At 34.4% G+C, this 10,931-nt stretch overlaps 1 protein-coding gene across 2 annotated transcripts; it reads right to left on the reverse strand.

Annotated features, from left to right (window-relative positions):
* Nucleotides 1-883: 883 nt before the first annotated feature.
* On the reverse strand, nt 884-8,400 carry lyve1a (lymphatic vessel endothelial hyaluronic receptor 1a). Of its 2 annotated transcripts, none has more exons than XM_059356734.1 (6): nt 8,288-8,400; nt 7,308-7,491; nt 7,076-7,215; nt 5,741-5,911; nt 4,202-4,274; nt 884-1,449 (listed from the first exon to the last, which is right to left on the reverse strand). In XM_059356734.1, the coding sequence occupies exons 1-6, from the start codon at nt 8,373-8,375 to the stop codon at nt 1,254-1,256; spliced, it is 852 nt and encodes a 283-aa protein (XP_059212717.1). In that variant the 5' UTR covers nt 8,376-8,400; the 3' UTR covers nt 884-1,253. The 2 variants fall into 2 exon arrangements, with proteins under 2 accessions (XP_059212717.1, XP_059212726.1); XM_059356743.1 differs by having other exon boundaries at nt 4,202-4,269; nt 5,736-5,911.
* Nucleotides 8,401-10,931: the final 2,531 nt, after the last annotated feature.

Consider the following 10,931-nt stretch of genomic DNA (forward strand, 5'->3'; position numbering starts at 1 on the left):
ATTTGTACCTTACGCTCCATTTCCAGATGGAGGGTATGTCATGAAAACTAGACGTTTTTCAGTTACTGTATAAACTTTACATCAGTCACAGGAACACTTATGGTTGAGAGCTTTATAACTCTGATAACAGATGATGATGTCTGGAACATTTCCTTTGTCTCTTCCTTAAATGGCTTGTATGGAAAGATATTTAAGTTTTGTGAAATACTTAAGTTCATAATGATTTATATCTTCTTTTTTAATGCATAAAATTGTAAAAAAATGTTGCATTTACACTGCAAAAAGGTGTGTCTAAAAACAAGATAAAAACACTAAATCTGAGGGAAATGATCTTGCTGCATGGACAGATAATTTCACTTGACATTGATTTGTTTCTTACCGAGATAAAAAAAACTTTAGATTTAGAAGTGTTAGATAATTTATCTTGTTTTTAAGGGTTCATTTCTTATTTTACACACAATACACAATTTGACGAAAAAAAGACAAAAAATTACCAAAAATAGATGTAAAAATGGCCACTAAAAAGACACAAATTGACAAAAAAAAGACACAAAATGACCAAAAAAGGCATATAATGACCATTAAAAAGACACAAAATGAACAATAAAAGATGTGAAATGACCAAAAAAGACACAAACTGACCAAAACAGATGTAAAAATGACCACTAAAAAGACACAATGATGAAATTAACTGTTAAAACAAGATAAACTAAAGCTGCCAGCAGTGATGAACTGGCCCGAGCAGAGTGACCTGATGGTTATTTGTTTCTTACCAAGATGAAAAAAACTTTAGATTTAGAAGTGTTAAATAATTGATCTTGTTTTAAGAGTTAATTTCTTATTTTAAGCGTTCAACATGCTTATTTCTAGATTTAACAATCTTAATTTAAGAAATCTTGTCAAGGTAAATTATCTGTCCATGCAGCAAGATCATTTCCCTCAAATTTACTGTTTTTATCTGGTTTTTACACCTTTTTGCAGTGCACACTTACGTTCATTTTCTGAAGCTGCAAAGAATAAAAGAATAAAAACTCTTCACTTCTTTGTAAAGCAAACATCGCCATCTGGTGGCTGAACTGCACCATTTAATAACATCAGATGACTGATAATACATATACTGTATATACAAAAATAAATGCCTTTTTCTGGCACTCTGCAACAATACTTTTATACAAAACAAGGGACAGATCAAAGTCCTTGAAAGGAATATTTGTCCATGAAGTGCTTCTTTAAATATCTCATCAGAACAATGTTTAACTTTCTTCATCATCCACTTCTATCCTCTCCTCTTCTTCCTCAGCAGCTTCTTCATCATCCACTTCTATCCTCTCCTCTTCTTCCTCAGCAGCTTCTGTTGTTTCCTTTATTTCCTTCACACACGTCCACTCTTCTGTCTGGATGAACTCCTGCTGCTTCTTCACCTCAGAGCTCAGAGCCTGACTCCTCCTCCTTTTATAGAAAGAGAAAGAAACAAATCAAACAGTGCACTAAAAGATGTAATGAGAACAAAAGGAGTTATTATGCAGTATTATGGATTCTACATGAAAGAAGTTTATTCACAGTGCTGATCAAGGTTATTATAGTTAACGAGAACTAACGAAAACTAGATTTGAAAAAACCTTTTTGTTAACTGAAATAAAAATAAAAGCGAGAGTTAAAATATATATATATATATAATATAACTAACTGAAAACTGTATTTTGTGGTTACAAAACTATATGAAATTATAGTGAAAATGTCCTTTTTCGTCTTTGTCAACTTTTTTCATACTAAACCTTTTTGGTTGATATGAAATCTATTTCATCTATCTGGTTTTATGACTTAATAAACTTATTGGGGCTGAGATGGATCAGACAAAGGAAATAAAGGAACATTTATTGTGACCTTATTGAATCTGGCACCCAACAAATACCCCATTACAAAACAACTAAAACTAATAAAAACTAAACTAAAACTAAGCATTTTCCAAAAAAATAGAAACTAATTAAAACTAGCAAACTCACTCTAAAAACTCATTAAAACTAACTGAATTTGAACGAAATTAAAACTAAAAATAATGAAAAATCCATAACTATTATAACCTTGGTGCTGATATACAGTACAGCTTCTTTAAGTTGTGCTAACGTAGTTGCTATATAAAGCAACTTACTCTTAACTAATTAATTTATGTCCTTCAGAAAGTATTAAGCATTTAAAGCTACTGGGCCTCATTCATGAAACGTTAGTAGATTTGTGCGTAGATTTGCACATAAAAGCCTACGCTACTAAAAACCTACTCCAGATTCATGAACGCCGCGGGAAACTCAGATCTGATCGTAAACACGTGTGTATGATCATGAATGCCAATCCATCGTAAGGTGGCAGCGCGCTCCCGATAATCAGCAATTAGCATGAACCCCGCCCATGAATTGCTAATGACCACCATATAAGGAGGTGTGTAGAGGCATCCTGTCAACCTGTCAGTCATGGCACAAAGAAAAAAAGAACGAGAAAGAAAAAAGATTTTTTCCGAAGCGGAGATTGAAGTTATTTTGGGAGAAGTGGAGTCCAAAAATTTTTTTTATTTTCATCTGTTAGTAGTGGTGTGACAGGGACAGGCAAAGCGAAAGCGTGGAGGGAGGTGACGGACGCAGTAAATGTGGTTTCTGTAGTGCAAAGAACTACGTCCGAGGTTAAACGTAAATGGTTTGACATTAAACTTGACGCAAAGAAACGCATTAGCGCACACAAAAAAAGTACATCTGCCACAGGAGGAGGACGCTCAGAGTCCAAATACCCCGTTGGTGCGCTCTACAACGGCCCGAGTAGCCGCGTGCGCCTCATTGTATGCTCCTGTGGTGTCTGCGGGCTGGCCAGTGGGGTCATAAGCCACGGCGTCAGTGGGTAACCCCTATCCCCTATGGATATAGAAGGGTAAGTCCATATATAACACACACATATGATTATGCAGGCTATATTCTTACCAATGAGCCAGCCGTCTCTCACAGCTCCATCCTCCAAACGCGTGCCAACTGCGCAATTACGCAGGATGAATGCGTCATGCGTCCCACCGGGCCACCGTGCCACAACGTTTAACAACACACACTTTGCGTCACAGATCAGTTGCACATTCACGGAATGAAAGTTTTTCCGGTTAATGTAAGCAAATGCATCACCGGATGGAGCCTTGATGCGTACGTGTGTGCAGTCTATGGCACCGATAACACCTGGCATGTTTGCAACTGCGCTGAACCCCTGCATTACTTCTGTCTGCCGTTAATTAATTTAATGATACCTCTGAGAACTGCAGGCAGGATGCGTCAATTTACATAGATAATTCACAATTATGAGTTTAATCTGAATCTTAATCCCGCCAATTGCCAACTAATTTAACTAAATATGTTATATTTTTAAACGTTTGTCATGTTTATATCACATGTTTCAAAGGCATCTGCGTATTGTGTACATAACAGAACGCATTATGAATTAAAATTGTAATTTCCAACAGTGACGAGCATTATTTATATGCGTTCTTAAATTTACACAAGCACTACGTGTGGTCAGCAGCATGTGTAGATTTTGTTAGTAGCTACGAAAAGATCGGAGCTACTAAAATATTGATGAATGCGGAGATGCACGTAAATTTCCGTCTGCGAACGGTTTACACACAAATTCGTTCTGCTCACGTTTCATGAATGAGGCCCACTATGTGGAGCAATTTACACATATTAATCATGTTGTATTGTCAATTGCACTGTTGAAATGTAACTAAGTACATTTACTCAAGTACTGTACTTAAGTACAATTTTGAAGTACTTGTACTTTTCTGGAGTATTTCCATTTTATGTAACTTTAAACTTCTACTTCACTACATTTGGAGGCAGATATTGTACTTTTTACTCCACTACATTTACCTTTTGACAGTTTTAGTTGCTTTTCAGGTCGAGATTTAACATAAAAAAAACGTGATTAATTTTAAATTATCATGCATATTTATTTATTTGGGGAATCTGGCTTTTCATTATTAATTACTTTAGAGTTATATGTTATTCAATTCTGTTGACTTTTATGTGGGTTTTGACATTTTTTTTGCTGACTGCAGTTCTTTTTACCGCCACCAGAGTCACTTTTAATGAGGATCTTATAAAAATTACACATAGTACCTTTAATCACGTAAAATCTCAGTATGATATAAAGTATGTTTATATGGAAAATCACTCACATTGTTACATATACGAGGATGATTATTGCGACCAGGAGAAGAGCACATGTTGAGATGATGAGTATGGCCTTTCCTGGAAAGATAAAAAGACATTAGTCAGATGAAAAAAGTTATTTTTTGTAGTTTGGTACTTTAACTTGTACTGTATATTCTGTGTAGTATGAGTTAAATATGACAACAAGCTCCTCCATAGCATCAATTCCTTGGTAACAATTTATATTAAGGTACATATATTCAACATTAATTAGTTGCTCATTAGCATGCAAATAAGTAACATATTGGCTCTTAATGAGTCATTATTAAGTAGTTATTGACGCCTTATTCTGCATGGCATTATTATACAACCAGTAAGACATTAACTAGGAGTTTTCCCTCAATAACCTCAGAATTATTGGTTATTAGTAGTAAGTTAGGAAGTTGTTGTATATGAGTTATGATCTTAATATGCTTTATTTTGTATGGACATATATATATATATACATATATATATATATATATATATACATATATACATATATATATATATACATATATATATATATATATATATATATATATATATATATATGCAAATTATTTGTTTCTTACCAAGATAAAAAAAAACAACAACTTATATTTAGAACTGTTAGATAATTTATCTTGTTTTAAGAGTTAATTTCTTATTTTAAGTGTTCAACATGCTTATTTCTAGATTTAACAATCTTAACTCAAGGAATCTTGTCAAGGTAAATTATCTGTCCATGCAGCAAGATCATTTCCCTCAGATTTACTGTTTTTATCTTGTTTTTAGACCCTTTTCGAAACGGCATTACTGAAAATGGCATTACTCTACAAAATGGGTCACTTTGCGACTATTTGCCATTTCCATGGTTACGTTCACCGCTATGTAGAGATTATAAAGTCCATACAAAGTAAACATATTAAGATCATAACTCATATACAACAACTTCCTTACTTATTACTAATAATCAATAATTCTGAGGTTATTGAGGGAAAACTCTTAGTTAATGTCTTACTGGTTGTATAATAAGGCCATGCAGAATAAGGCATTAATAACTACTTAATAATGACTCATTAAGAGCCAATATGTTACTTATTTGCACGCTAATAAGCAACTAATTAATGTTGAATATGTGTTCCCTCATATAAAGTGTTACCAATTCCGGTAACGCTTTATATTAAGGTCCTTGTAATAACCATTAATTAACAAGTAATAAGGCCCTTGTAAGTCCTTACAAGATGCTTATTAACCTTATGGTGTGTTTATAAGCTTATATAAGTGTTAATAATGGCATTACAAACACCCATGACCCACCCATTATGTCTTTGCCATGCCTTTATTAATCTTATTTTGTTTGCTTATTGATATTAAAATATACTTTATTGCTCATCTATTATAAGTTAACTATAAGTTAACTATGCTTTTTGTAACTACCGGATCTAAAGTGAGAACAATGCCTTATTACTTGTTAATTAATGGTTATTAAGGACCTTATTATAAAGTGTTACCCCAATTCCTTTAATCTTGTCATACTTTACCTCCAGTAGAGCTTTGTGTGGTGCTAACGAACCGGGCTGGTTCCACCTCGTTGTCTAAGGTTTTAGGAGTGGAGGATGAAGAAGTTAGACGGGTGGAGGAGGACGTAGAGAGCGTGCTCCGGGTGGAGCTCACTGCCTCAGTTGTTGTATCCTTCAATTGTCTCTCTGCATCTGTACATGCACACAAAGGCCATGAGAGATTAGATAAAGCTGCATACCATTTGATAAATGCATGTTTATCACAAAATGTTTCTGCTTCCTATTTGTAATTATTTACTGATAGTGATGTCCCTGTGCAGCTGGATTATATTAAACAGGCCTGTCTGAATGGGTTTTCTGGCAGTAATGCTACCGATTTAGTTGATGGATTTATTACAAAATAGTGTAAAATAAACACAGTTGTCAAGGTTTAAACAAACCTTGTAAGATGTCCACAATTTCAGAACAACTAAGATTCATTTCTTGTAAAAGTTGTTGTGCAAAGTAAAAGTACAAATTCTGTGAAAATGTGAGTTAATACCTACTCTGCCCTCCCAAGTCTAACTGCAGTAACTACATTTTTGGTCAAAACTGAGTTATAACTGAAAATGAACTCCTTGATGTCTGTTTTATCTTGTCACACAGTTTTAGATTTCAATTTTGCTTTATTTCAGAGAAATAATGATATAAAAACCACAAAATCCAACTCAAAACCAAGCAGTAATTGCACTTAACACAGTCTGCTTTGGATATATATATTAATTTAATTAAGTTTATTTGAAAGGGAAATTATTATCTAGATAGTGCTGAAGTTAAAACGTGAGATAAAATTATTTTAAGACTAAAATATAACATTTCTTTATAATATTAAGTCTAATACGCACATCTTTGAAGATAGTAGAGTTTTTAAACACTTTTTAAATACACTTCTATCAAAATCAATTTGAAAATGTTTTATTCACTGAAAACAAAATATAAAAGCTGAAAGAAGACAGCAACATTATAGTTACTCCATTCTGTTTTTGCATTACTATTAGAACCTTTTGGGGGTCAAAGGTCAAATAAATCATCATGATTTTTGAGCATAAACATTACATCATTAATACATGTAGAAATAAGTGTCATATATCACTTTTTACAAAAAACTTTAAAAATCTTTAAAGCAGTTTTTCTCAGTTTTACCCTTTTAGTTACTGCAGTTAGACTTTTTAGGCAAGAATTAATTTACATTAATATAAGCTAATACCTACTGAGAACAATAAGGCAGGGGGTGTTAGGAATAGGATGCATAATATCTTTAATTAACTGTTGCATGTTCTGCTCTTGGGAGAAATGCATATAAAAAGTATATCAAACCTGTTTCATTGAAGCAAAACACATCAAATTTGCGTGTAACAGAAGCTCTCCAAGGCACCAGGCCCTTCTCGTTCTTGCCACAGTTAGAAAGAGCGTGGATACGAGGAACGACTGCAAAATGTTCATCAATCCATCCGAACCTGAAGAAGAACAAAACAGGACACATAAATCAGCCCTTCTCATTCTCAGCTCTTCTGAGATGACTGAGGTGATGTGTCTTCTCTGGTCCTACCTGCAGGTTTCTAGTCCTCGGTCCAGAGCGTCCTGGACTTGAGCTTTAGAGGCGATGGAGACTCCGAGAGACGAGCAGAGCTGACGGGCGTCGGAGGCGTTGAAGGCGTACTGAGGCTGGTTCAGGTAGTTTAAACTGCTCACCTGGAAAACTCCAGCGATGCTTCTGTTTGCTGCTGGGAACACTGGAAACAGAAAATATAACATTTTTAGATTAAGACACCATAAGATACCTTGTCATTTTTATATTTTATCGTAATTTCAAATCAAAATACTTTATTTATCAACAAGGGGAAAGTCAATAATTAAAAAAAATATATTTTTAAAATTAATTAAATTTAAAAAATGTGTATTTTATTGTAATTTTTATATTTTATTGTCATTTTCATATTTTATTGTAATTTTTATATTTTATTGTAATTTTCATATTTTATTCTCATTTAACAATAAAATAAAATAACTATTTATCCACAAGTAGACATTCAGTAAAAAAATATATATTTTAAATTAATTAAACTAAAAATGTTTGTATTTTATTGTAATTTTTATATTTTATTGTAATTTCAAATTTTAAAAAATGACTATTTATCAAGGGGAAATTCAGTATTTTAAAAAATATCTTAATTTTTTTAAATTAATTAGATTTTAAATTCAAGCGGAAATTCAGTAAAAACTTTTTTTTATTAATTAAATTTTAAATTTTTGTATTTTAGTGTCATCTTTAAATTTTGTTGTCATTTTTATATTTTATGCTTGTTGTGTCTATTGTCTGTGTACAAAAACACTTTCTGCTGCTACGCTTCTGTGCACTATAAATATTCTATTTTTACAGTTTTAAAATTTATATAAAAGCCAATGCAATGACATGTGCATATTTTATGTATAACTGCATGAAAATAAAGTCTATCTAAGTCTTTAGGAAGAGGAGTTGCAGAGTTGTAAAAGTAAAATAAAATAAAACTCTAAATGTAAATGACTTACTTCTGATGCGGCTTCTGTCAATCTTCTGACCAGAGAAGACTGGAGTAGATACCAACACGGATACGATGCAGAGCAGGATCATCTTCATGACTTTAAGGTGAGAGTCTGATGAATGCAGGAGGACGACAAGTGTCGCTGTGTTTATGAGCAGAGAGCCAGATGACAGGGTTAAATAGAGTTGATGCTGCCCACTGGGGTGTGTGACTCTGTCACTGCCAGAAAGTAGAGGAAGAGGAAGAGGGAAGTACTGCTCATAGGTCAGATCAAAAGCCATCATATGTTCTCGGAGCAGGACTCAGGAGACACACAGATAAAACTAATGTGTCAACAGAAGATAAAGCCTCAATCATGATGTGGAAGGCAAAATGAAATGAGTTCATGTTTAAGGATACTGATGCTTATTTAAACTGGATTGTTTTGGGATTTAACAATCTGAACCCCGAGCTGTTTCAGGGTGTTTTGCTCACTGTGGCCTTGTATTTCACTGTGCAGTATCACAGTTATCATGACATAAATCATGAGAAACCCTAGTTGAATTTCTCTGATAAATTGTTTTTGAAAACTTGAATAAAAGGGAAAAAATTATACGTATTAAACCATTTGCATTTTTTGCAACCTCTACTTGGAACCTCTCCTGTCCTCTCCCCTCTGCTCTGTGTAACAGCCTGCAGTTCTGTCTGATTTTCAAAGTATATTTGTCAAAGTGTTACGGATAAAGCAAGCTAGCTGACGTTGGCCCTTACATATCACTTTATAAAGTTGTTTTGGCTAATTTAATGGGTTAAAAAACGACTTATACTTCCAAACAAGTTTTGACAGTGTTTTAAAAGAAACATGTAGAATAAAGTGATTTTGACAGAAATATCACAATTTTAAGCTTCGTTTTAGTTTCTCATGGAAACTCTCAAAATCTATGATCTGTTCAAGGACTCTTGGAAAGTTTAAATTTTGATGATAATGCCTGTTTTTACAGTTTCTTTCTAAGATAAACGGTGTATATTTGGCGATCTTTAGCCGTGTTTCCATCAGGGTAAAAACTGGTCGCTTGGAAAGTCTCAGGCCACGCAAATGTCTGCTCACTCAGCATGTCTACATTAAAAAAAGGCCCCCAGAGGGATTTAGAGACTCCAGAGGTTTTCCGATCGTCGCATAATCGCTTAGCAACAGTTTCGACCGTGATCACATATGCGACGGATTAAACACGGGAGACACTTAAACAATAAGGAAGGAGACGCGGAGATAGAAGGAGCAGATCCGTTGGGCCGCTTTCTTCTGCTGTCCGCTCTAACCTCCGTAACTTAGGGGTGTTTTTTGATCAGTCAACATTGTTTGACAAACATATAAAACAGTTGACCAGATCTTGCTTTTTTACCTTTTTTGACACCTTAAGACCAAATATCTTTTTAGACAGGCATTTGGATGACCACCATGCATTGCACATTTTTTATAATTAGTATGTTTCATTGTGTTTTAATTGTGTTATGTTCGCTTGCTTGCTTGCTTACTTGCTTACTTACTTACATACATTCAATTAAGGGCATTTCGACGAGGGAAACCCGCCTCATTCTGGGTATTGAACTAAAGTGGAAACGTACCTTTTCAGAGTTAAGAACTTCACTAATAAGTAGCCAAGGGTTTGGTGGAAAATTTGAGGGCATATGCTTCATGGAGTATATCATTGTTAATCACTGCAACAGTTAGGTTTAGGTGTGAGGACGTGTTATATACGTGACATATCTACGTCGGTGAACATTCTCTCTTTATGCACTAATATTTGCCTTGCTTTTACATGTCTTGAATATAAAACTGAACATTTTTTAAACAAAATACATAAAATATAACATAATCAATACCTTTGTTGTGTTTGAGTGAGAATACCTCTTGTCCTCATAAAGAAAGTGATTTGCACTGTTGCTGACATGTGAACTGGGAACTGTGTCCATATGATTTCCTCCCGTGGGGATCCACTCAGTCATGAACATGCTGATGATCTCTGGATCCTCTGATGAGCCTTTGGCACACGGCGACATCCCACTTCCACAAAAACATCTCCACACACGGCCCGACGTCAGGAAATGACGCAGAGCTGACGAACACGCTGCTTTGTTTTTTTCTGCTGTGAGGTGTCAATGAGGGCAGAATGAATGAGCACCAGGAGCCTCGGGAAGACACGATATTTACTGCTCCTCAGGTGGTTCTGTGTCTTCGGGGTCACTCTGCTGGAGTTAAATTACATGTAATGGTTTCCTGAGTGGACTGAGGTTCTCCAATGAGATTAGGATGGAATTTTTACCCTCTATGGTACACATTATGATACCAGTTAGGAAAAAAAATGTGGGTTTTTTTGCCCATAGGCAACATTGTACGAATTAATGGATATGAAAGTTTTTTAAATTAATTTTAACATCATTTATTTATTAAACATGTGTAAAAGATTCAGTAGCTTCAACACGGAACAATACATAACATTTTAAATTTAAAAAACATCATAAAAGGAACTTTTTTAAACCAGTTTCTTGTCTGAATGTTGCCTGTAGGCTTCAAAGGATCAAAGGCTTTGGGTTCGACCAATCAGTGCAGTGCAATCAACAGAAATGAACTGCCGCTGTAGAATCTTCCTGCGTTTTTAATATGGGAGCCAATG

Source organism: Centropristis striata, chromosome 2 (assembly GCF_030273125.1).
Source record: "Centropristis striata isolate RG_2023a ecotype Rhode Island chromosome 2, C.striata_1.0, whole genome shotgun sequence".
Classification (NCBI taxonomy): Eukaryota; Metazoa; Chordata; class Actinopteri; order Perciformes; family Serranidae; genus Centropristis; species Centropristis striata.

Bases quoted from the DNA above. Each gene is read 5' to 3' on its own strand.
- lyve1a (XM_059356734.1), bottom strand. From the start codon at position 8,375: ATGAAGATGATCCTGCTCTGCATCGTATCCGTGTTGGTATCTACTCCA. The intron at 7,216-7,307 runs GTAGGACCAGAG...GTTCTTCTTCAG, and splicing joins CGAGGACTAGAAACCTGCAG to GTTCGGATGGATTGATGAAC. The intron at 1,450-4,201 runs GTGAGTGATTTT...TTTCTATAAAAG, and splicing joins ATCCTCGTATATGTAACAAT to GAGGAGGAGTCAGGCTCTGA.